This window comes from Trichogramma pretiosum, unplaced genomic scaffold (assembly GCF_000599845.2).
Source record: "Trichogramma pretiosum strain Unisexual culture from Peru unplaced genomic scaffold, Tpre_2.0 scaffold48, whole genome shotgun sequence".
NCBI classification, from domain to species: Eukaryota; Metazoa; Arthropoda; class Insecta; order Hymenoptera; family Trichogrammatidae; genus Trichogramma; species Trichogramma pretiosum.
Genome location: NW_019641228.1, coordinates 70,138 through 97,187, shown reverse-complemented (window position 1 = coordinate 97,187; position 27,050 = coordinate 70,138). Strand labels below are relative to the sequence as shown.

Sequence of the window (27,050 nt, the reverse complement as noted above, 5' to 3'; positions counted from 1 at the left end):
AGACGATCGGCTGCAGCAGCCCACGCGCCCAAAGTCATACAGCCGAAAAAGACGCGCGCCTACGTCTAATGGGCCTAAATGGAGCGACGAGTGCTAACAAAACCCTCGAGAGAGAAAGAGAGGCGAAAGTCGACCATCCCCGAGCGTGCGCACGATTCAATCGATCCATTATTAAATCTATTCCATAGGTATAAAATAATATCTCGAGACTCAGCATGATGTTGCAACGATGCGTGCTGTACTCGCTGCGAGTACTGTGGAGGTCGAAATTCGCGGAATATGCCAGCCTCCTGCAGGACCTCCTGTCGTTGAGCTCGACTATGCGGACCATCCACGCGACTCGCTCCGCAATACATTGTGACGCGCCTACGAAAGAAATTAGGAAAATAAAGAGGCGATCTCGACAATGTGCCCTCGGGGCCATTTAAATCGTAAATCTTTTCGACGAGAGACCTCCGCGACATAATCGTGTGTGCCCCAGACTCTACCGGCACGCATGTGCACGCGCGTTCGGAGATGATCGTCGCTGCTGCAGCACAACTTCACGCAGAGAGAGGGAGAGAGAAAACAACGCTCAGCTCGGAGACAGAAGTTGATCGATCGAAAAATGGAAAATATCAGCCACATGCCACAACTCGGTGTGCTGCTGCGTACCTATATACCTATGTTTGTGGTGTTACACACTGCGGTCGAGTCCTTTTTGTTGCCTAGCCTACATAATAGCTTTTTGACACATTTATACGCGAAACATAATGCGAAAAATCGATCCCTTTATGCGTCATCGATATCGAGGGGATCTTCGTGACATTAGATCCTAAAACGCTTCGAAATCTGCTTATATCGCTGTATACGCGAGTGACAGTACATGCTGTTATTATTGTCGCGTAGATTTCAGCCAATGAATTTCGTGAAATCAATCATATTGTACCGTTGTAATTAAGAGCGAAAGGTCGCGGCTATAATAATTGTATTAGTACGCGCTGCAAGTAATTTTTTGCTTATCCAAAGATTGATGATAGCTCATTTAAATTGCCACTCCGTGCCGCGAGAGAGGAAGACGAGCACTCCTTGACTTTCCTTGAATTTTAGGCCTGTTATTGATTCCGCATATGAGAATATGATTTTTTTATTTATGAAGCTTATATATTTATACGTTTTCGGCCGTATGGGTGTTCTCGTCTGCGCGAAAGAGGTGAAAAATATATAAACTTGTGGAGGGTTTTTTTTCTGTATCCTTTCAAAATAATTTAGCCATCATAGGATTGATATTTTGAAATATTCCGTCACATTATGAAATGCCACCTGCGTTGATTTGAATACATCTCAAGAGCTGACGTGTGGCTCATGATTTTTTCACGATGAAATATGTCGTGCGCAGGCCAATTTTTAATCCTCATAATCTCTTTGTAATTGTAATCATTTTCACGCGTCTCAAAATCCACCTATATGACACGAATATTTTTTTTTCTTTATAAATCCTTAAGACGAGATGGATTGACTATTTATGCGCTCGTTATCGTTTATGATTTGCAAAAGTTTCTGGCGGAGCAGCAGAGCTCGATGGATCATCTGGTGTGCGATTGTCGTGGACGAGTCGCAATATTACAGCAGGACAATTGACTCGATTATTTCTACGAGTCTTTTTCGTTCCTGTCCAGTGCTCAGGAATCCCGCAGTGCGATGTGTATGTATAGCCCGGTATAGTATATGTCGCGCCCCATATACGACTCGAGCAACGACGACATTTTCGTAGCCACACAATAGCCACCACACACCATTCCGTAGCGTCGTATCCGATGCCTTTTACTATGAATTATGGGTCGCAACTGCGTTGATATACGTGCACTCACAGACCCACTCGTACATACACACACACACACACACACATGTCTTTGAGTATACCTGAACCTGCTCCACTCGAGTGGTCCATGTATAACGCGTGTATGTGTGTGCCTGGATAAGTCAAAGCTCGAACGAAGCAACTACACATCGGCAGTAGCAGCAGCGACGGCGGATCATTTCGTTGTCGACTTCTGTTTTCCACGCGTGCGCGGCCATCCGGTGCGGTTTAAATGTATAAAAGGCAGATGTGCTGCGCAGAGCATATCTATATAAATGTACAGATCGTACATTATATATATTTCCGAGTCGTTTCACGCCTTTTCTTCAAAGCGTTTGTGTACAAATATAGATGAGCTTAATGACGCTTTAATTACGCAATCCTTAATTATTTGAACAATTAAAGTGTCGCGGGATACAGATTTTCCATGTAGCAAGCATATAATAGAGCTGCCTGAGCGAGGCCTGTGCGACACTCAGCGCCTGCTTTTGATATGTCTAATTGGCTCGCATACAATATAAGCGCCGGCCGCACATACCAGATGGATACCAGGCACATGTACTCCCACACACGCGCTTGGCCGCGCATACACAACAGTACATTAAATATATCGAATGTCTCGCTCTAAACGCTGCTTATTAAAGCATCGTATAATTCTCATAGACGAACGCGAGAGAGTAAGTGAAAGGTTTGGCACTTGTGTTCTGCGTTTTGTACTCCAAAGAGAATCGCATCTGACTTTTGCAGGCTGCATTGGTGCTTCTATTTGCCTTTTCTTTTTTTATTACCAAGAGTACGCAGCTAAGCAAACGATCTTTTTCGAATCAATATAGTTTAGTGCTTCCAATGAGTCCACACAGAACAATTTTACACAAAATCAGAGTCCATTTACGAGAATTAACGTTTCAAGTTTATCGAGTATCCACGCGTCTGCCGCTTCGTCTTGATACTCCCTCAAACTTTCGCTGTGTAAAGTTTCTCATGAACGTAAACTTGAGAGATACAGACGCTCGGTAATATAAACTTCGACTGACTTCGATCATGGCTATATTAATTTTTGGTCAAACTAATATAAGTGATAAAATATTCAATATGATGCTATCATATACAGCATCGAATATCAAGATCACGCGGTTCAACGCGTCAATTATGCCTCCAATAATGTAATGAGTCATGATTGATAAAATTCATATTCATATAAGCCAGTTCTCATCTTATTTACTGATTACTTTCAATCTTGATGTACGTAATTTTAATGAATGAAAGTTTTAATGATTACCATCTCGTTGTTTGATTTGAAAGAAGGAAATAAACCCAACTCATTTGAAAAGTCTCTTATACATACAGTATAAAAGTATAAAAGAGAAAAAAAGCGCAAAAGTTGTAAGGCCTTATCATTTCAAAGTGATGCGTCCATTGGTTACTTTTGCCCGACGCATTCGTCGTTCAACGCGGCCAAAGTACGCTGCACCGCAGGTAGCTAGCTGCAGATATACTGCCAGTGGGCGGGTAGTTTTATCAACGCCTGCGGCCACTATCTCAGCACGTCGAGCTCGGAGAGAGCCCCAACTTCTCCACTTTGCTCTCATAAGCTCGTGTACATTCCAACTCCTGCCACTGAGTATATCGCAGACTCCGTCTTTTCAACCGGCAACGGTATGCATAAAAATACCGTGGAATACGAGAAGTCACGCAGGAAAATCGACTCGTCGTAATTTTCTCAGTTTGACCGCGCGGAAAAGTCACAAAGACAAGCTTGGGCATAAATGCACAGAGTTCGGGAGGCAATTTGTAACTTATGCGCGCGCAGGATAGACTGCAAAAATCCATTACTCGTCGTTTATCTCGTCGCATCCATTTTTCTTCGGGCGTGCTCGGCCGTTTTTATTTTTTGCAGCGCAACGCGTCGCCTCCTCGACACACGACGACGCCACACGACGACGAGAGCAGAAGCCGATGGTCGTGCATAAGCGACGAGGCTGGCAGTAACCTCCCTCCCTATATATCGGGAGACGACCACTTCCACTTTGCCGTGTGTATGCTATAGGTGTATACAGAGGTGCACATGCTGGCTATAACAAGAAAGCTTCTTTTTATCGTTGCTCTTCGAGCTATATCCGGCCGTGTGCACCCCTCCGTCTGGCTTTCAACCCTCTAGCTCGCACGATCGATCTCTTTCAGCGCGCTCCGCTCTATATGGCCTGCAAATATGTCCGTGTGCTCGTGTGTGCGTCAGTGCGGAGTTTAGCAGTGTAGAGCAGCTGAGAGCGAGAGACAATGGTTACCCTTCTTCGCTTTGACATTACCGCCTCTCCGCGTACGAGTACAGCGCGGCGTCGATGATAAGCTTATGCCGGAGCTCTGGCAAGTGGGCGTGGCTCGGCTACCGCTGCAGTCGCTCGACATGGCATCCGAGAGACCGGGCGCGTCGATGACTCCGCCTTTTCCTTGATCGCTCGTCTCTCTCTCTCTCCCTGCCTCCTTCTCTTCTCCACGCGTCCACACGGCTATGGTTGACTCTCTCGAACGCAGAGTTCCGTTCTTGTACCTCGTGTGTGCGCGCGCAATCGCCACTGTCGAAGAGGAGGGGATTTGCTCTTCGTGGGAGGATGAGAGACCGCTGTAAAGTAGCTGCAAGCCGAGAACAGTCAGCATCGTGTTGTGTAGTGGCACAGACGTTCGTTCGTTCGTAGAACGTCGTATTTTCGCTGCCTCGAGCGAGATCGATCGAGAGGAAAAAAAAAAACATTTCGAGTTGTGCCGCTTCTGTGCATCGTTACAGCTTGACTGTAGATAAAAGTGCATTAACTAGAGGTGTTGAATTTTTAATCCAGGACAGCCGCACAAAAAGAGGCGAGAGCGAAGATATCGAATATTCGCACTAATAATCGAGTACACGTATAGCCCATTGTGGTGTGCAATTTTATTCAGTTGACTGGTGCTTTTTTGGAGCCGGCAGTGTTTTTGTCGCGAGCCACCAATGCCGAGTGTGTACGCGAGTTGTTGGCCAGGCCGTAGCCACAGTTGCAGCAGTTACGTAAAAAGCTAATCTACTGTGCGCGAGTGTTTTACGAGTTTGCCATCGTATATCTATACACACCGTCCACACCCTCCCAGTGAAAGTACCACAAACTGCTTCGAACTGTATAGAACATTAGTATAAAAGTTTTGCCAATTAGTTCTTTGACCTTTTGTTTTTGTTGGCGTCGTATTGTTGATCAGTGCGCGCGAAAGAAACAATTGCGATGCCGACGACGAAAGGTGAGCGCACGAAGGCGACGGACTTCAGCATCGCAGCTATAATGGCCCCGCGAGGCCCCGCGTTCGTACAAAATTACGCCAACGGGCCCATTATCCGCAACATCAGTCCAGCGGCGGTACTCGAGTGCCCGAGCAAGCTACCCTACGCACCGAGCGGACCACTCAATTTCGAGCATCGTAAGTACAAGCATTTGGCTTATTATGAGTTCGAGTGAACTTGCTGTAGGGCGCGCGTCGCGAACATCGATTATGCATCCTACGAATGCTCCTAGCCGAGCGCCCATTTATAATAGTAATATGTGCATACGCACGCCAATTGACGGCTCGATGAGTTATGATACGCGGCGTTGATCGGAATTCCCGCTTACCCCTTTTATATAGCTGCAAAAGAAGCGAATCGAGTCGAGGCATTCGATCGGCTCGCGCAGTATCGACTGCACAACGCGTTGTGGGAGTGATACCGAGCCAGCTCGACAGAATTCATTCTATCGACGGATAATTTGTCATTATTACAAATGTGCCTCGCAGTAAAAGGCAAAAATTGTATCATTTATGTACATTGTACGCGCTGGTATTTCACCGAGTGTTTTTTTTATAAAATCTGCATCTGTAAAAGAATTCATTATAACGTATAAATTTGTCTACAACATTTAAATAAATTTAACAAAAAATTTAAAAAATAACAAATGAATTTCATTATGATCACTCCTTCGATATCTTTAAATTAAAAAATTAATGCAAAAATGAATAAATATTAAAATGCAAATGAAAATGCTTTGTTTCGAAAGTCAGTGCAAATCGCAGCGACGTCCGACGGAACGGTAAATCAGCTGTATCGCAAGCGAATTTTAACGAATTTCATGGCCGGCATATCGGAATCGTCGAAAATTGCAAATGTTTTCCGAAAATCAAGTCGATGAATTTGTAAGGTAAAAGAACGCCTTCTTATATTTTTCTTGCGGTGCGTCCGCGCGACGGTCCATTATGGAATCAACACCTAAGCTACGGAGCAGCAGGCCCCGAGCACAAAAGAAAATCATCACGAGTCGAACATAATATAACGAGAGCTTCCTGAAATCTCGCTCGTAAATATCGAGCACTGCCCCACGCATTTAATATCATGTATCCATTTCGCGCGCGTACGCAAAAAAAGAAGAAGACAAAAGCTCCGAAACGTTAACGACGCGACGCGTCCATTGATGACAAACGCGTCGTTTCCCACCGGACGATATCCCAACGCTGTAATAAATATCATCGACCAAATGATGATCCGTCACTTAATAGAGAGCTCGGAAGACGATCGCATAGTCGACGCCCCGCGTGCTGTGTTCCACAGTCTATATTGTAACCCCGACCCTATGTACAGCCAAGTTGGAGCAGCTTTTTATGCGCCCACGCATGTGGCCTAAACTATTCGAGCTATACTTTTATATAGACGTTCGAATAGACTGTCAAAATAATCTGCACTCGCTCGTACAATTGCGGTATATATATCTGCGAGATCGAAGGAAAAAGAGACATCGAGAGGAGAGGGGGAAAAAATTAAGCTGCTGCACGTAACAAATTGCGGCGCGTACAATATGCGCTACACTACAAGACACGAAGGTAAAAGATGTCTCGCGGCTGCTACTCCGGCTGCTGTAGCTTGGTGACAGGGTATATTCTTGGGTGGTCGGCGCCGCGTCTTCTCGTCGAGTCTTCGTCTTCGTCCTCGCCGCCGGCAGCCCGAGCTCGTATTATACACACACGCACACTAACGTCTGTATAATATCGCATACATTCATATGTATATGCCTTATGCTCGACAACATATATAATACTCATATATATGGGATTCGGAAACTGCAAATGAGCTAGGCCTCACACCATATGATGTACACTTGTTGTCGTAGCCGTCGTCATAGTCGTCGTGTGCTGCTAAAATCTGGAGCTGCTGGGATTTCGCCGAGTCGAGGAATTATCTTGCGCAGTGCTTCATTTTTATTGTATTGCGACTCGATCGATGCCATTCAATTTTCCATTTCCGTAATTGCGGTTTGTATACCTTAATTTTGTATGGTACTCGAGAAGACAATATTGAAATCGCCTGGCTTTTATGTTGTCGTTTCACGCGATGATAACAACAAGTCGCGCCACGACTATCTGTCACTTGTTCTGTTTACATTGGAAGCATTCCATGTCCGGACGACCGCGAAACTTTCCTTATATTATATTGCTACTGAAATATTGGGAAAATAATTGCGCAAAACTCAATCTCCGGCTTTTCAGTGGTCTCTTATATATATATAGTAGATACGACGACGCTGAACAAGTCATTAACGTACGCTTTAGAAACTTTATGCTTCGAGGAAAACAATGGCTTGGAAAGGCCATAATTCTGGCATTTAATAGTGAAAACAATTTTTAAAGCAGTTTATTAGTACGCTCGGGCCCGTGCGCTGCTCAGTAGACTATATGTCCGCTCGGTGGCGACTGTGTTCGTTAACAAGCGCGAGTACTATTCGTATTTTTCCGACGGTTCCGCATTTGCTGAAACGCATGACTATACGGAATTCCTCGGGCGCGCTATTTGTTTTGCATACCCCCTCGAGTGCGAGTCGCGCGACTTTTTAGCCAAACACCCGAGTGCGTGTGGTAAATCGAAGCGATTCAACGACGCGCGCGCGCCTACGAAGATTACATTGTAACGACTTATTTTAACCGGCTCGATGCAGATTTTATATATAGGCACGATTACGATATCCGTGGTCCCGCGATTTTATGCAAAATTCCGATGGATGGCGCTCAATCTCGATCGTTTGGAGTGTTTAAATACTTTTTGCATTCATTGTAATGTGAAAATTTTCAATTTATATAACAATAAAGTTAGAGTAAAAAAAAAGGATTTATGCCTAATTTAGTATATTTCCCTTATCTGTATCTTTTTTCTGATCAAAATTCCTTAAGTTTTTATCTATAATTGTATTTTTTAACATCTACGATAATTTTCAATTATTGAATTTCGAACACGATGCGTTTGAACGATCATTGTTTGTCCGTTAAACAACTTTTAGCTGGCAGTAAATTGTATAGCTTTTTGTCAGTGCTTTTTGATATAGTTGACGGGTAATTAGTTTATGAAAAAATGAGTGCACAATCCTTTGTTATATACTAAATTGAAAAAAAATTTTCCATTTTTTACTCATTTGAAAAGTTAGTAGCTACTAATGAAGTCGCGATTAAGTTTCTGGAAGATGTGAGTTTAATTCTGTCACGTAGTTCTATAATGAATAAATCAATGAAATTAAAAAAAAAGTTCTGAATTTTTTATTTTTTTATTTTTTTTAAATATGTGTGTGGTTTTTTTTAGTGGGGGGGCTTCGCCCCCCCAACCCCCCAGCGGGGGCTTCGCCCCCTGCTCCCCCAGCAGGGGCTGCGCCCCTGCACCCGCTCCTCGCCCTGACCTCGCTCCACACGCCGGCACCTACCCGACGACCGCACTCACTCGGGGAGCATCCAATACACCCTTTGTGCTGACCACATTACCTGCTTATAAGTTGTGTTTTCTGCATCACACAGGTCACGAGTTGAGTCGACAACACTTGTAGTCGACTTTTTTCACGTTTAGATACTTAGTTACGTCGAGCTGGGTCGAAATTTTGCATAAACTCGCGGGACCACGGATATCGTAATCTCCCCTATATATAGAAGTATAATATGCGCACGATGAGTTTATCAGGACGTGATTTACGAGGCACGCACGCGTAAAGCGGCCCGATTTACTTTAATTCGTTGGAAATTCGCGTGGAATATCGGCCGATCATCGCATATTTAAAGAGCTCGCAGAGTCGCGCACACGTACTCCCTCGGACGAGTTTACGATTCGAACAATAGCTTTAAATTTAGCGGCTTTAGCTCGAATCTCGCGCTATATGTGCCTTCCTACCATATGCAACGAAGTATAGCAACGAATCGAAATGCAATTTAAAATGCGCTTCTAATAACTTGGCGTATAGGACGTGCAGTATAGCCCCGACGAATGGCTAGGCCAAAACGATTTCCGCTTATCGACTCGTCCGCAGTCACGTATACGTAAATACGCGCATATAATACAGCAGTGGCGGCGGCAGTGATCGTTTCCTATTTTCGAGCAATTGAGACGTTTCCCGGCCCGCTGTAATATACCTCGATCCTCTCCCCGTCTACGAACTGCGCGTGTAACTTAAAATGATTGCTTGATTTCGGCCCTTCGTGCGCGCGCCCGTTACGTGTAAGGCGCGTTTATAGTCTTGACGTACCTTATCGTGCGAAATTTTGGCGTTGATATCCTCGTTGTAATAGGTCTTGTGTAAATTTCTCCGTGCACAAGGTAGCAGAGTATTTCATTCCAAAGAACGAAAAAGTGTGTACGTGCTATCGACTGTTTTTTTAGCTTTATTATTGTTAAACATCGTAGCGAGCGAGCATCAAAAGCAAATTGGAATGAAATGAGAAAAATTGGTCTTATTTGCCTTTACTGAGTCAACATAAACTTATATATCAGCAGTTATCGATATTACGCGTTTCGAAAAACTTTCGAGTCATTGGCATTGTTTCAACGTCGAATTTACAATAAAAAATAAAATTGTTAGACACTGCAGCACATGAAGTATCTAACAATACAGTCCGCTCGCCAAGAGACTGGTCGGGTGAAATTCAAATGGCTCGCTGCGCTTGCTGCAACGTATGTCGTAGATTATAGACTTTTCGTCGCAACGTGAAAGCTGTACACACGAACATTTCTTTTCTCTCTCTTTCTTTCAATAGATTAAACACTTATGCAACATTTTTTCGTTCATATTATATTTTCTGACGCAAGCGTCTTTTTGCTCGCTCTATCAACGACAGTTGAGTTTTCATCGGGTTAAGTACGTACGTACGTCTCGGGTGGCTCAGCGAGCTATGTTTAAATTTCATTTTTCTCTCCTTGTAGTCGCTGTATTGGGGCGATTAATTAACTCGCAGTTTCAACGATTTCTCAGTAATAATACCACGAGCGACAGGTATATTTTCAATATATAAGCACTAATTTATGATTTGTTCGCGCGGCTGCAGCAGAGGATACACGGCTACCGCGGCTAATCCTTGCACAACGATGCGTTATATAGTCGTATACCCATGTGTGCCGTGTCTGACTGTGTGCATATACCCAAGCCTGCTGAGAGAGAGAGAGAACTGGTTTTTGCACCTATACATGTGTACCTTTATAAGCGCCTCGATTAATAACACCCTCAACGAGACGAGGCATTTTTCGTTGGCTCCAAAGCAGCAGCAGCAGTTTCTTATTGTGATTTCGAGTTTCTCCAGTTCGGGCAGAAATAAGAAGCCTGCATGTGAAATGTTATTATATAAAGATATCGACTTACTTTTCATTTCTTATCTGTGACGACTAATCGTAGCCGTTATCGATATCTTTGAATGAAGGTGTTTTCATTTTTGTTTAAACTTCGAAACTTAATTTTTTTGTCCTATCAAATTGCCTTTGTCGCGACAACTCAGAGTCATTTGCCTATATTTAAAGATATATATAGGTATGAGTTTTGTCACTTTTATAAGAATTTTTGCATTACATTTCTTTTTCCACAGAACTTATTATTCGAAATGATTGAGATATAACAATAAGTAAAAATCTCGAAGCATGTTCATGGTAAAAGTAATGTTTTCTGTCACGCTATATCGAATCAAAATACACGATTGCTGTTTGAAAAATTGTCACTTTCTGCACCATGCCATTGCTTAGTTTATCCTAAGGATCGTGCATTGAATACCAATGAGTTTATACGTATATGACAGTAAACGTATATAGTAGACATCAGTTTTAAATATAGATCATTCTTAACGTATCGTAGTCAAATACAATTTTTAAATGAAAATTAGCGCCATTACGGGAATTCTCTTGTGTGATTTATCTCGCGGCCCTTCGAGTTTTAATACATTCTGATGGTATAGTTGATACACCATACGCTTAAAACACCTGCGAAGCAGACCAAGACTATTGTTAAGATCTTACAGAATCCATTTCTTTTTGGTGTCTTCGGAATGTTGACTCTAAACTTTTTCGGGGTCCTCCTCGAAAACTTCTAACCAAACGGATTGAACCTCATTACTTGACCTACATACGTAACGTTTATGAACTTCAACTGCTAACGTTAAAGTCCATACCGAGTGTTTTTGTACAATTTTCTCTACATTTTGATAATGACAAGCGGGGATATTTAAAAATATTATTATATTATGATTTGTTCTCTGGTTTCAGTCGATAGATTTTACGTTACTGTATGGAAAATTTTGCGCTGCGCGTGCATTATTTTTAAAAAGTTAACGACGATAACTAGAGTGAAACACGTGCACCAAACTATACGACAAATGGCTTGCAGATTTTACGCGAAGTGTTTTTGCTCGGTAAATATGCAAGTAGTATTTTTGTCCATCCAAACAGATCGTAAATTTTTCTTAAAAATAGAGGCAATAATATGATTATATTGAAAAATAATATGATATATTGATAAATGTAGGCATAGAATACATAAAAAAGTTATTCGATTTATAAGTCAGTCATCGAAGCGACATGTTTTCATTTATTCGACCAGAACAAAGTCAATAAAAATATCAGAGTATTAGTATGTGTGCTTTTACATCTTGACTAGATTAATACCTCATGATACTTTTATATTCATATAATAATATTACAATGATTTTATATCAATATACTAGTGTACGAGTACATGTACACGAACAAAAAGATAAATACACTTTTTCATTATTTGGAAGAAAAAAATTGGATCTACGCAAGTGCAAAAAAACTTAATTTTGACATCACCAACTTTTTGATGACCAACTTGAAGCAAAAAGTTTAAAAAATAATGTAAGCTGATATTATTAAAAGTAGTCCCACAAACAGAATAGCAAGAGCTAAAATTAAATGCTTTAATTGTATAATTCTGCGCATTTCTAACTTTCCTTTGAAGTCAGCTAGCTCTTGTTCTGGATCTAAAGTGGCATCGGTACGGGGATCTTCTTTTTCTATTTTTTCTGCCGTCGTCTGAGCTTGGCTTGTCAATTTTCGAGCGTCATTCGAAGGAGATGTGGATTTTCTGCATAATGATACTTTTCTAGCCTTTACTAAAGTATTTTTTGAAACCCCACGAAAAACAATTTTCGGTTGGTCACTCATTGTTGAACTGTTGCTTGTATGCTTAACCGTTACTATATCTACAACGAGAGAACTCTAAGAAGTGACTGTCAGGATTTTTATGATTAAATCAGTATGTCTGGAATACGAATAAAATTGTTTAACTCAATTTGAAGAAGGGGTATTTTCTAATATTTGAAAGTTACTTCGTAATTAAATAATAGCTTATAATAACGAAAATAAAACTGATTCTTTGAATGTTATAGAGACTTCACTATAGTTTGAAAATATTGATTTGAACAAAATATAATGAACTTGTCGATAGGAGTAACAAAATACATTTATTTGGTAAATTTTCATTATTTATACAAATATTTAGTACATAATTTTTTGGACATATTTTCCATATTAATAATATGTATATTATTATATACATATATTTCGACAAGTGTATATATTTTAAAAATTAATACAATTAAAAATCATCCCATCGGTTTCAAAGCATAAAATATTGATTTTTCGATAGCAATTTCATTTCTCCTGCATTCATCATAATTGATTGATTATAAAAGGCACACTCAGACATATAAAAAACACGGCCAGTAAAATAATAGCTATTATGATGGAAGTTCGCTTTTGCTTATTATTCATCAATTGCTCCCTCCTTTGTATTCGGTGTCGGGATGCTCTTGAAGTGAAAAATGTTATCTCATCGGGCTGCAAATGAGTTATTAATGGAAAATTATGAATAGAAAAAAAATAATAGATGAATAACACTTACATCTTCTTCTGGTATGTCAACGGCTGTTGCTGGTAAATAGTAAACTGAAGAGGATCTCCCCTCGTCCAATAGAAGCTCTGTTGGAGTCGAGGAAGCGTCCGGATTCTCATCATACTCTACAATTTCTTCTTTGGAAGCTTTGGAGGAATGATCAGAATTCACAGTTTCAGTAGATGATGGAGCTATGGCTATATGCAAATTTGTAGTGTTTGACCCAATTGCAGGAGAACCCAAGACTTGAGTGGAACACAGTTTTGGAGAGGAACCAGAAGCTTCAGCGGAACCTAAATTCCCTTCAATGGAATCTTTCTTATGTTCAGGACTACCTCCTAAAGGAATTGAAGAATCCTTTGGAGTCGTCTTTGGAGTCTTTTTTGGAGTCTTCTTTGGAGTCTCTTTTGGAGTCTCTTTTGGAGTCTTCTTGGCTGAATATGAATGAGTATATTTTATTACCTTCATAGGTGAATTCGATTTTTCAGAAATTTTTTTTAACGGCCGAACTTTTTTAGATGGTTTTAGAATAGTGAGACCGGATCGTTGAGTCATAGCCTTGATTTTTCGTTGTGTTTCAGCATATGTACTTTTAGGGATATTAGAATTTTTAAAGCAAGGAAGGGGAGTTCTGTTCCGTTTGACTCGATTCCGTATGCTTCTGCTTCTTCTTCTTCTCCTCCTCGCTATCACGGGCAAATCTTCCACGGACAAAGGCATTTGATTGTCTCGTTCACGCATCCACTGCTGCAAGCTCAGCTTTGGATGACTGGGGTTTGAGGTAGATACTGACGGGTACCCACTCGTAGGCAGCAAATTCGAACTACCTGCTGCTTGATCTATGCTGTCCGGATTAGTATCAGGAATCACCGTTGGAGAATTTGGTACCTTGACGGTTGCCCACTCATATTCCGAGCCCACAGTGCAAGTATTGCTTGCTTCAGCATTACTTGTGTCAGTGGATTTTGAACCTTTGCCGGATTTAGTTTTAACGCTGTCTTTATCAACTTTCTCCTTGGCCGTGCTCGACGCTTCTTTTGTCTTCTTCTTCTTCTTGGATTTCAACGCACGAAGTTTTTTTATCATGATGGAGTTATAGTTTATAAGCTACAACAGTTAAAAATTATAGCCGCGTTACGCCGAAAACTAGTTACCGCGGCTTCGTGCGATGAATTGAAGGACCAGTAGCCGCAGACAATTTTCATGACAACATCAGAGAGGGGTCTTTTTGTATATTGTTGACATTTGCTCATTTGAATATATTAACAGCTAAGACAGTTTCCAAGGGAGCAACTATCTTAATTATAGCATACGTACGAGATAAACCTCGTGGACAAATAAGCAATTTAATTGGGCCTATACTTGAAATCAATAGCTTGTACAATCCCCTCTGAAGTTTGAACTGTTTTTAATATTTGTGGTATTTGTGTTTTTCATAGTGTCTACGTTAAATTAACCCGTCAATTTGTAAATATTTATTTTGAAATCAGTCGAAGATATTTTTATTTTTGTTACAATGACAAATTTGTTAGAATTATTAGTTAATTTAGATAAACCGTTGAATTTTTAATTTCTCTTGTTGATTAAAACGTAGATATTTTCTAATTTAATTTGAATTAGTCAATATATTGATTAACTCAATAGCAAATTAATTGTGAAGTACATATTAACTAATTTTGTTTAATGTTATTATAAGGTGTAATAAATAAAGTAAATCGAAACAAAACAATTTTATTCAATGAACGGATAAGATTTATTCATTGAGTTTTACATGGATGGCTATGTAGCTATACATTTCAGAATTCAGACACAATTGGGTTATATAAAAAATTGTCAATCAATTTGAGTAAATGTGTATGTGACAATACACACGCGTAACTGTAAGTAAAAGCGAGATAAGTGAAAGAATAGGCAATAGAGGTAGACGTGTGTATATGGTGGTACACACACGTTATGTTCGATGTTATTATTGAACAGCTAATATCATCGTGTCTTCGTCCGAGATATAGCCTTTTACCATCGGCTACTTATTGCATTTTTCAGCCAGATTTAGCCAACCATCTTTTTGGTCTCCGCCGTGCCACTAATTCCACGTATAATGGGTCCAATAAAGATAAAGAGAGCCATTATAGCGATAAATGCGACGTACATCATCCAATGGGGTAGACGTCTGATGGTAGTGCAAATCTTGTCCCATAGTGCCGATATTTTGCTCGATTGGTACGAGCTTAGAGAGGCAAAACCCTGCACAATGTCAATTATTCATGATTATTAGACTTTTAACTAAAAAGATGATGAAAAACTAACAAAAATTTCAACACTCACGGAGTCGCCACCTTCAATTAAGAACTCCAGATCTTGTTCCCGAGATTTACCATTTGATGAAAAACAGCTAGAGCTTGGACCCATTAGAAATGCTTTCATGGTGACGGTTCAATAATGACTGATGACCATGCCTTGAAAATTTGGACCACGAAGTCAATATTAGGCAGATGATTTGATTTCAAGTTAAATATGGAAGGGATGAGTAAGCAATACAAAGTATATTATTATCATTGTTTGTTGGAGATCAAATAGTTAATGTAAACATAATGGTCTACGATTTTGAAGAAAAAAGGGACAGCATGAATTTAAAACCAATAAATGATACAAGTCAAAACGTATAACTTTTCTTCATATAACGAAATGCTTTTCATTTTTTTAATGTGTAAAATTTTAACTATTTAATGAAAATGTGAGAGACATGGGTACCTTCAAATTTATTTTTCATACCAGCGGCCCAAAAGTGACTACTTCCCTACCGCTGCGCAAAGCGGAAAGAGCGATTTTCGGGCCACTCTTCATGAAAAATAGTATACAGGCCTATGTCGCGAAAAAAGAAAGCCCCAGAGCACGTGGTCATCAGCCTCGGCCACTATTTACACGTACTCTGGGACTTTTCTGTTTTTCGCGGTCTAGGGCAGTAATATACTATTTCAGGGGGTCTGCAAAATGATTGAAACTCGATCGAATAATTAAACTTTTTTGGTTGATAATTGAAAAATTGCGCAATACACGCACGCATACAGACGAATACGCGGATATCGTTGAAAAGTCTACGACAAGTGCAAAATTTATTTTCGTCCGTAGCTAACAGACACGGTTCAAGTATTTATGCGACACGTCTCGCGCGTAGAAATGCGCGCGCATAATTTTTTTACCAGTGACAGTGCTCGAATTCCTCCGGTGAAAGAGTGTTTTTAAAGAAAATTTATCGTTATTATTTTTTTCGTCTCGACTCCTCGGTCGATGACGAATATAGACGTCAGCGCGCGAACTACTCTCTCTGCGAGTACAACATAATTCCGTTAAAAATCAATATACGGCTTGGCTAATTTTTTTTTCTTCAATCTACCATTTACACCTGTGAGCTCGCCAACTCAATTTGTAATAAAACAATCAAATTGGAAATAAAAATCGAAGGAAGAAACTTGAACGCGTATCGTAAATAACGCCAGGCACGTACGTGTAGAATGAGTGAGCGACGCGAGCGATATGTTTATTGCACTGACAGTAGCTGCACAACCTGAGCCAGAGAGAGAAAGAGAGAGAATCTCGCTGACAACGTAACGTACCAAACTCATCATTAACATTGTTCATCCCAGCTCGAGTAATTTTTTTTCTTTCTCTCGTAAAATATAACTTATTATCAAGGGCTCTTTGCTATCCACGCAGGACCTCGGTGACTATTATACACCTGGAGAATTATGAATAAAATAGAGGATTATGCAAAACCGCTGAAATCGTGCAATGTACAAATTTTCTCTCTCGCACATTTTATCGATAATAATACACACGAGCTTTCCCTCTTTTTTCGCTTGATACTCGCGCGCGGCTCATTTATACACACACACACACACACTCTATACGCTCAGATTCCCATCGCGCGTGTTCGCAACTCGCGCTAAGTTCTTTTAATGGATTAATATGCTAATTGCTATGTTGTACACCTATACATTAATGCCCATATATATGCATGTTTATGTTTATATACGGCGTTATGAAGGTATAATATAGCGACGCCGCCGCCGGAGGATTTCTATGTAGAAAAGCGTTGAGATAAGAACGCTCATTTTATATATATTTTGCAAAAGACTAGCAGCAGCCGCAATAGCAGCTAATCTAATCGTGTGTGTACATACTTATTATTCTTTTTAATTTTTCTTCTTTTTTTCTTCTTTCTCTCTGTTTAATGCGAATATCATTCGATTCATATAGATATTAAACGAGTGATCGGACATAAATTTGCAATATCGTATTGAATTTTCAAGTTTTACCAGTCTATTAATCAAATGTGATTAAGTCTCTCGGAGCCAATGGCAGCAGCAGCAGCAGCAAGTTTTCTGCAATACAATCCGTAAAGTCATTGATTAGCATACCTCGAGCTTGGCTATCTCACGCGTATAAGCGTACATATACATAAAGCCATATTTAAACTGTCATCGAGTGCACGCGCCTAAGCAATTATTTTATGAGAATACTAGTCCAGCTTCTACTGGACTCTCTGGCACGTAATATACCGAGGAGATTTTTGCAATCGCAACATATAAACATTTCAACGCTTTTTTTCCCTGTAAAACAGCATTGGGCAGCCGGAGAATATTGCCGTACTAAAAATCGATATTCGCTTGTGTGTGTCTCTCTAGCAGGTTCGCGCACGTCACCCGTCAACGTAATGGCCACAGCGACCGTGGTGGCAACGACGACAACGACGCCAACGACGAGCAACGACGAATCGATAATCGAGGAGGAGAGCGACCGCGACGACCGCAGCTGCAGCAATGGCCACGACGCCGAGAGTCTAGGCACCGACAAGTCCTCCGCCGTCGACGAGGACGAGGACGAGATCGACATCGACGTCGAGGAGTGCAGCAGCGTCGACGAGCCGCCGAATCCCCTCAAGCGCCGAGCCACGGACGACATCGACGAAGACGAGGCCGATCAGCAGCAACCCCAGCAGCAGCAGCAGCAGCAACAGCAGCATCAGTCGAGCAAGGCTAGCAACAAACAGAGCAGAGTGAAGAGCAAAAAGCGCAAAGTACCGGCGGCGCCGCTCTGCAACTCGGAGGAGCTGCGCGAGGTCCAGTGTCATCTGGAAACCAAAGACCTGTGGGATAAGTTCAACGACCTGGGAACGGAGATGATCATCACCAAGACCGGCAGGTGAGTGCGAACGCGCCAAACTGTATACAAACACGCGCGTAAAGCGTTGACTTACGAATTTCCGCGCGCTCGGCAATTCTCTCTCGCTCTCTCTCTCTCTTTATGCTATATATACGTGCTATGTACGTGCGAGCGCGAGAATGGAATGATTAATACGTTGGTAACACGCGAACTTGCGTCTAAGGCCGTCCCTTATCTCTCTGATAGGGCTTTTATTGTTGTTGGTTTAACCTTCTTAAGCGCGCCTCGGGTTAAGATCGGACTGAGCAAGAAAGAGAGAGAGAAGGAAAGAAGGGGATAAAGGGAGAGAGAAGAGCAAGATTGATATTTGGGAAATTTATAATAAAGACGATAGCATCTTACTCTTAATGAAATATCATAATTGTAAAGGTAGGAAGAAGCAAGAAAAAAAAATGTATTAAGTTCGATGCACATTGTAAGGACGACTCAATAATACCCGAGGAAATTACGCGAGAGACTGCGTACAGCACATGATGCGTACTACATGCGTATCGTGCAGAAAGAAAAAAAATAAGGGGGTTACGCCTACCATCCGACCTTGATAAATGACCGTTGTAAAGCGGGACCACATCGTCAGTAAGAACAATTAAAAAAAAAGCGAAAGAAAAAATTTGCTTCGCTTTACGAGATACTTAAAGAAAGAGAGAGAGAGAGAGAGAAGAAGCGGTTCTTTTCGCTAGTCCGCAATATTATTTACGAGCGCGCAGCACATTACGCTTCATTTTTATACGACTATGCTAATAATCCTATATATAAGCACGGGCTCGCGAGAAAGACTCGCGAATGCAGCTGCAGTTGCAGTTGGATATATATGCGTGTATGTGTGTGTGTGTGTGTGTGCGTGACTGTTACATTAAATTAAAGGTGGAACAGTTTTGTTATCGAATATTCAGCACTGGCCGCGTGCTTATATTGCGCAGCACATATATATTATACGTATATAATACAGTCCCCGTGCGCTCGGTGTGGGTAATAAAGACCATCAACAGTCGTGTTAGGACAAATTTATAATATCACGGACGCGCGCGCTGCAACGATCGCGAGTATACGTATTTATATATAAATATTATAATGCGCCTAAGAGCTCGACGCGGACCGGACGAACAAACGAAACGAAGAAAAAGCTCGTGTCGCATATAAAAAGTGTCGAATGGAAAGGTTAGAGAAATTAGCAGAAGCGACGCGTTACAACACCCAACAGGCAGTCCTGCTGCATATGTGTGTGCGCGCATTCTCGTATCATCGAGTTGCTGCTGCTGCCTGTGCGACGAGCGAGCGAGCGAGCGAGTCCGGGGCAATAACAGAAAACGAGAATCATTAAAATTCAAATGAGCCAGCTATAGAGCTGCGGCGCCAGGCGACGTCTTTTTTTCTTGGAAGGATTCCTGAATTTATACAAAAATATTCAGTGTCGCGCGCGATCGTCGTGATTCTCCAATATATGGCGTATATGACATTATACATGTGCCATATAACACGACGCGAATATTCTCGCTACATGTGTGCTACGTATATGGAAAAACGGAAAGGAAGAATTAGCGATTTCGCACGGCGCCGACGGTGTGATAATTAACTCCTCGCGTTGCGCCTCACTCCTTTTGGCCCAACAATGATTAATGGCTTTTGAATGAAACACGTCGCGAAAACGAGATTAAGCATTTTCACTCGCGCAGCGCACACGTGCTATATGCCCAACAGAGACTGTCGCAACAAAATCCCGCATTTGTCCCTCGGACCATAATCGCCTGCGTGTATCGACAAAAAGCCAGGATACTTGCCTATACGCACACATAGTTGTGCATGAATATTCACCGAAACGACCACCAAATGCGGAGCTGCCTCTTCTTCTTCTTCTTCTTCTTCTTCTTCATTGATCCAAACGAAGATCCGTGAGCAGTCGTCGTGATTTTCTCGTGAGCTGAAGCACCGACGATGACAACGAAAAAAAATGTAATCCACGGGGGGTCGTTTCGCGCCTCTTACTTGGCTCGCTGGTCCCCCAGCAGCAGAAGCAGCGAGCATCATCTTTGCCTCTGCGTTCGTTGTTATTTACTCGTCGCGTTCAGCAAAGTGTATTCCAGTTTTATGGCATTTTCTCTTTCTTTTTGTTGCCTTTTTTTTCTACCCAGCGCCAATAAAAATGTAAATGCCAGTGAATAAAACGTGTCGGAATTCGACGTTTTACACGAGGCGCAGCGCATACATTATCAATTTTGTTGCGCGTTAATTAATGAGCTCTGCAGCGCCGCGAGCGAGCTTAAGCCACTTTTCAAAAGAGAGAGAGAGAAACACACAGAGAAAAATTATTATGATTATCATTTTTATTAGAAGTTGAAATTATTATTGAAACATCAACGCTTTTACGCCTCGTTTGGACATTATATATAGCTTGTAACTGGAACGAAAAATAGCCAACGATGAACGAACAAAAAAAAACAACTCCTCTCTCTCTCTTTCTTTCCTCTCGCCTTCTCGCGATGGAAAAAGTGCACGATCATAGCTGCGGAGAAATTAAGACGTCATCGATTATATTAGCCATCATTATCGCGAGAGACGCTTTTATCAGAGCTGTTGTACGGTGAATGCAGGGTTGCAATCGCATCGTGCTCTTTGCTGAAAGAGAGTCTCATGCGCCATTGTTATCGAGATCCGTTACATTCGCGAAGCGGCTCGAAAAATGCACTTACGCACAGACAGGCAGACGATGATGCGCGATCGAGCTCCACCATACAGGCGCGGGGTGAGCAAGCACTGCCGCCACATTGTATACACACACGCGAACTCTTCATCAGCGGTGTGCGTCGGCTGGCAGAAAAGGAGCCTCGGCTAATGTCATCGTCATTTGCCTTCGTCGAAAATGAAGCTCGCAAATTTGCCTCTTTGCGCCCCAGCAGCAACGGCTCGTACGCCGACTTGTAATTATAAAAAAAAAAAAAAGAGAGAGAAAGAAAGAAAAAACCTGCCAGGAGCGTGCGTGGATGTGTGCACCTGGCCGGGGTTCGCTCTTCGCTGCACTAATAATCAGTTAAATTAATCGGGTCGAGTATTTTTTTAACTTCTCCTGTGGCTCATTTTTTTCGCTGTTTTAATAACGTAATTGATTGATACGAAAAGAGGCCCGACGCGCGGCCGGTTACGATGAAATTAAGGCCTAATCTTTTATCTCGATCGATGCGTATAATTGTTGATTCATGGCTGCTGTGTGAACAGATAATATTATAATATACATTTGTTCGCGAAGAGTCGGAATATTCAAGACGTAATACACGGATCGTAAAATATCGAGCGGGTCGCGCGAGAAAACATCAGAAGAAGCCATTGCCCGCCGAGTCCCAGAACATGATGACGATGAAACCGCACAATTGGGTCGCGAAGAACGTCTGGTACTCCCTGGAGTTGTGCATGAGCGTCGACAAGAGGCCCTGCAGGAAGAAGAAGGCCAGCAGGGCTATGACCTTGCGAATGTAAACGCCACCGACGCAGCAGCCCCTCTGGCGCTTCTTCAGCTGCATCCGTCGCTGCAGGCCCTCGATGAAGCGCTGGTCCTCCTGGCAGAGACCTGGACTGCAGGGCCTGGATTGGATCGGCGACGCTCCCTCGCTGCTCAGTCGTTTCGGGTGTATCGAGAACTCGTAGATCTGCTGCTCGACGCGGCGAGCACCGTCGACGAGGCTGCTGCTGCTCTTCGGAGTCCCTGGTCCGGGTGTGTTGTTTTGGCTGCGCTGCTGCTGCTGCTGCATCAGCCTGGCAGCTATGCTGGTGCGCGGATTGCACGAGCCTGCACAGGTGCGAGACGATCGAGCCTCGCTCGCTCGTCTGGAACTCATTCTCGCGAGTTTCTATAAACTACGTTCGGGCTCGTTCGGTCGATACTTTTGAGTCATGCAAAGTTTATACAAATTACTTACTCGTTGAAAGTTGAATCATGCCGCGAAAATTTGAATACGCGCCGTAAATATGCGATTGGCCAAGACTAAAACTGTAATTTACCAATTTTACGAGGCGTCGGGCGCGAGCTGCGGCAGCCGACGCGAAGTTGATCGCGAATTCAATTTCGAGGTTACGCATACCTACAGTCTCGCAAATTGCGATTCACGTCAAGTGGTATAATTTAGCCCCGCGCACGCATGAAATATTTCTATCAAATTGTATAATAACGAGGGGTCCATATGTCGTTTATGTTTGCAGGCGCATGTTCCCGACTTGTCGAGTCTCGTTCAGTGGGCTTCGCAACGACGCCCAATACGCCGTCCTCATGGATATCGTCCCGGTGGACAACAAGCGCTATCGTTACGCTTATCACAAAAGCTCGTGGTTGGTCGCAGGCAAAGCAGATCCACCCGCGCCTGCTCGACTCTACGTGCATCCGGACTCACCGTTCAAAGGCGAGCAGCTGAGGAAACAGGTCGTGTCCTTCGAAAAGGTCAAACTCACCAACAACGAATTGGACAAACACGGACAGGTGAGTTTCATCAATTAATGATTAATAATCAATGATTAGTTTTAATAATAATATTATACGTGTTATCTGTCATCGCCTCGTTTCGTTTCCTCTTTCTGGTTTTGTTTCTCTTCGTTTGCTTCGCTTTCACGCGATTTTTGAGGTCTCGTTCTGCTCTCGCTACGAAAAAGTATCGACATTTTTGTAAATGAGATTCACACATGTGTAAAGGTACCTGTGCCGAATAACGCGTCGAGACCGGTGCGACATATGTGACGCGCATCTCTCTTTCTTTTTCTCTTTATGGATTTTAATTGAACTTTTGATCAGAGACCGACTCGATCTTTTAGCTGGTTCAAGGATGTCGTACGTCATGTAAATACATACTAATCCCAGGCATCAAATCGACGCTCGAGATTTGTGTATCGAAATTATTAGGTGTATACATTAGTCCAATAACAAGAAGGCGTGAGCCAACCGCGTCGTCGACAGTCGCAATATAATTTCACTCATGCGAGTCCCATACTCTATACACGTATGCTCTTCCATGTAGTTTTTCTGTTCGTACGCGATTGTATGCGAATCGTACGCTTACCTTTTCTCTTCCTGCCTCTCTCGATTATAAAGTAACCTTTTTATTGGACTTTTCTCGGGAAGAAGTTATCGAGGTGATTTGTGTCACATTATCGTGAGAATATCAAAGGCAGAGTCGCGCACTCGCGAATCATTATTACAACGACATCTCCCGTGGATGTGTCATTTTGTGTATAAATAGGCTTATGAGAAATTTATCGATTATATTTTCTCGTAAAAAGAGATTCTTTCTTCGTCCTCCTCCTCCTTCTCTTTCATATGTATATATTTGAGCGAGGCGGTGAACTCGACCCGTGCCAAGGCTCAACGATCTCGAGAACAAGTGTTAACATTTTCATACGTGAATATACATCTCGGGCTGTATCATAAAAATTGTCTGCACCAATGTACGCGTACACAATCGCGAAGAAGACAAGGAAAAAGAGAGAAATAAACGCGTTTCGTTGCAGTTGTGCGAAATCATATAGAAAACCGAAGGCGCGCGCGAGACCGTCTGTTTTACGAGGCAACAACGCGTCCGATCGACTACGATCGTGCAAAATTCTTACCTCAAATCGTAAACTCGCCCATAGCAGGCACGCTGTTTGAGCTGGAAAAATTCCTATTAGGCGTCCTTTGCGGTCGCTTTAAGATTCGTCATTTAACGACGCGAGCGAGCTTATCCTATACTTACCAAGGCCATTAGGAATTCATTTAGAGGTGTTTATAAGGCGCGTACACACACGGCTGAGAAATTTTTTCCTCGATTTTTCATTAAGAGTCTTTACCGCACGTATGCAAATGGTCAAGGGAAGGTAATATTAACAGCGGCGACGAAGGCTCGAGCTCGATCGTAGCTCAGCAGTTGTATAAGGTACATGTGTGAGTGTGTGTTGCAGGCCTATATGTATGTACGCCTACGCAACACAAGTCGCGCGCTCGACTCGCGGCCAAACAATGGCTGCCAAGCGAATCCGTATCGCGCGCACGTAGGTGGGAGTGTGTTATACGCCTCGGCGACGCTCGATTGCGCGCGGCAGTAAAAAAGTGAAAGAGCTGCAATGCAACTGCATTACGCTCGCTCGGGCTCGCTCGGCGTGTGCGTGCGTAATTTTTTTTCTCTCTTTTTTCTTCTTCTTTCGCTGCCACTGCTCCCCTCCCGGCTTACATAGCTCGCTCGGGCCCGCGTCTCGCCGAGTCTCGGCGATTTTTGCACGCAACACGAGAAATAAAAGCTAGCGGGTTCGCTGCATTATGCATGTACGTATGCTACTATATGGAGAAAGAGAGGAGCTGTCACGTGGCAGGAGAAATAGAGAAATGGAAATGCCTCAGCCATCATCGTATACGTGTACTTGTATACATACATAGAGGCTGCAATACTCGTATAGCTCGAACGCGAAAGAAAAAGTACAGTAGTTATATAGTTCGTGGTGCTGCTGTTGGCTTAACAGCGGGAGGCTATATAGGCGTGTGTAGGCATAAAGCAGCATATCGAGAATGTCGTACGTACGTGTGCGTGCGCCCAAGAATTGCCCATATACATGCAGCGTAATATAACGCACAAACGGATTCCTTGGGCTGCTGCGAGCCGGTGCGCTGCAGCCTCTCTCATAATATAACACGAGCGATATCGCGCACCGCACCGGAGAATGGATCCCTATATAGCACTATATATACACACCGTGCCTGGCTCTCGTTTCCTTTTCAGATCCAGCTACTTCTTGGCTACTATACATTCACGCCATGTGTATGCGTGTGTGCGCTCGCTCGCTCGAGAGGTCTTTGCAAGTGTGTGTGTGTGTGTGTATGTGTACACGACCGAGGTGGTCTCTCACCTGCAGCCGCAACAAGTTTGCACGCGCTCGCACGACTTATAAGCGAAATCAATTATATACGTACACGCGGCCGATACGAGTAAGAGGCTGAAAAGAGAAGAAGCCCAGAGAGATACGAGATATTATATGTACCTGCGTGACTTTTTCTTTTTTACATCTGCATGGTGTTTATAAGAGAGATGTTGGCTCGAGGGAAAAAAATTCTTTTACATTTTTATCGCGAATCGATTGGCCGATACCGCGAGGTGAATTAAAAAAAAAAAGCTTACGTGACCAAATTACTTGCCTCGTTTCGGCAGTAATACCTAGCGTCTATGCGACGATTCGCAAGAAAGAAAAAGCGAGATATTCCTCCATTTTATGCGAGCGAGGCTGTTGCCTCTCCTATACTTTGTACGAGAGCTGTGCTATCGTAGAAACGTCGTTAAGGCATCGATACGTATTTCTGCGCCGCCGATCGGCGCGATGATTATCCATGATCGGCGGAAATCCTCGTTCACACCTTATCGCTTTCGAGTAATAAAAACCAATATCGCGCATACAAACCGATCTCTTCCAGCACATACGAACACATATCTATAAATTTCTTATGAATATCTTGCATGCGATTCCGAAATTTTGCGCGAGAGAGGTTATAAATTTCCAAAGAAATAACACATATAAAAATCGATTCGACGTCTATTTCCGCTGGCCAATATAACTTTATTGAGAAAGATGATGCGCACTTAGCTGTCAGCGAATATTCGCAACGCCAAATTATTATTTCCGTAGATCTCACTAGTTTCTTACGATCGTCTTCTTAATTTTTATTTTTTTCCTTTTTTTTTCGTCGACTTTGTCGATATAATAACCAAAATTTGCATACACTCATAAATCGTACGGTTAATCTGCTTGTTCTGTTTCCTTCTTTTTCTTTCCTCTCCTTTTCTTCTTTTTTTTTATCACGAGCTGCTAAAATATATATTTATATATTACAGTGCGATCCGAGACACGTTTTTTGGGTGGTGTATTAAACGGTGTGATAATCGTGATTTATAACCGCATATTCCCGCGTGCGCGCGCCGATATTATTATTCTTGTTTTTCAGCGCGAGGAGATTACGAAAGTTTGCGTGTATCGGTAAATTGAGAGATATACGCTATTATTTGTTGCTCGCGATTTTTAAGCTCGTGCATATGTATGGATATATCGTCTCGCCGGTTTTACACTTATATTATTATAAATATATTATGCGCGGCAACGAGCTCGACGATCTCCATCGTGTTATTAGGAAATTATGCAGATTCTAGAGTTGTTATAAAAATCGCTGCGGCGCAGGTATTTTTGCGCTCGGCTCCTATCGCGCTCGATGTGCAAAAAAAGCAGAAAAAAAATTAACTCATATCGAAACACGCGTAATTCTTGATGTAAAAGATAACATTCAGAAGCTTGTCAATCACTTATTACGGATGGTAATGGCTGCTGCGCGCGATGAAACGTTACGACTTCGGACGTAACGTAACAGCAAAAACAAGGAGAAAAATGAAAATTTCGATCGATTACAATCTATGTATAGTATCGAGGATATCGCTATCGACTCATCGAGTATTAACGTTGCGCGCGACGGAGAAAAACACGCGAGATTATGACGCGTGATCGAGCTTTAAGCGCGCGGCTAGTTAAATCGGCAAAAAATCGATCTGGATCAAATGTAGAAAAAATTAAAAGCGTCGGACATACATAACCGCGCGCGTATACATACATAATAACAGCTATCATCGTCGATCGTTGGCGTTTGATAAATCGCCACATGCTAATGTGTATATTACGATCGATCATTTCGATTTTTGTGTAAAAAAAAAATTGTACAAGAAAAAAATCGCGGATTACGTGATCGCATGGCCGATACGCGTATATATGCTCCACATTAAAATACGCGCTATTAATTTATGCTAATAACTCGTTCATGCGCG

At 42.3% G+C, this 27,050-nt stretch overlaps 2 protein-coding genes across 3 annotated transcripts in view; one reads left to right on the top strand and one right to left on the bottom strand.

The window, feature by feature from the left end:
* The first annotated feature begins 4,504 nt into the window (after positions 1-4,504).
* Positions 4,505-27,050, top strand: part of LOC106650202 (T-box protein H15-like) — a 36,747-nt gene continuing 14,201 nt past the window's right edge. Inside the window, exons 1-3 of one of the 2 annotated variants that reach the window (XM_014368111.2) lie at positions 4,505-5,278; positions 17,712-18,225; positions 22,435-22,708. In XM_014368111.2, the coding sequence (XP_014223597.1) occupies positions 5,086-5,278; positions 17,712-18,225; positions 22,435-22,708 (981 nt within the window). In that variant the 5' untranslated portion in view covers positions 4,505-5,085. Of the gene's footprint in view, positions 5,279-17,708; positions 18,226-22,434; positions 22,709-27,050 lie in introns of both variants that reach the window. The other variant, XM_014368110.2, reaches the window with a different exon arrangement.
* Positions 12,704-14,349, bottom strand: LOC106650203 (WASH complex subunit 2-like). The gene is made up of 2 exons (XM_014368112.2): positions 13,033-14,349; positions 12,704-12,968 (listed from the first exon to the last, which is right to left on the bottom strand). The coding sequence occupies exons 1-2, from the start codon at positions 14,107-14,109 to the stop codon at positions 12,801-12,803; spliced, it is 1,245 nt and encodes a 414-aa protein (XP_014223598.1). The 5' UTR covers positions 14,110-14,349; the 3' UTR covers positions 12,704-12,800.

What these genes read in the sequence shown, in the direction of transcription:
- LOC106650203 (XM_014368112.2), bottom strand. Translation starts at nt 14,109, where the DNA reads ATGATAAAAAAACTTCGTGCGTTGAAATCCAAGAAGAAGAAGAAGACA. An exon ending in TTGACATACCAGAAGAAGAT is followed by an intron (nt 12,969 to 13,032) that starts GTAAGTGTTATT and finishes ACTCATTTGCAG; the next exon opens with CCCGATGAGATAACATTTTT.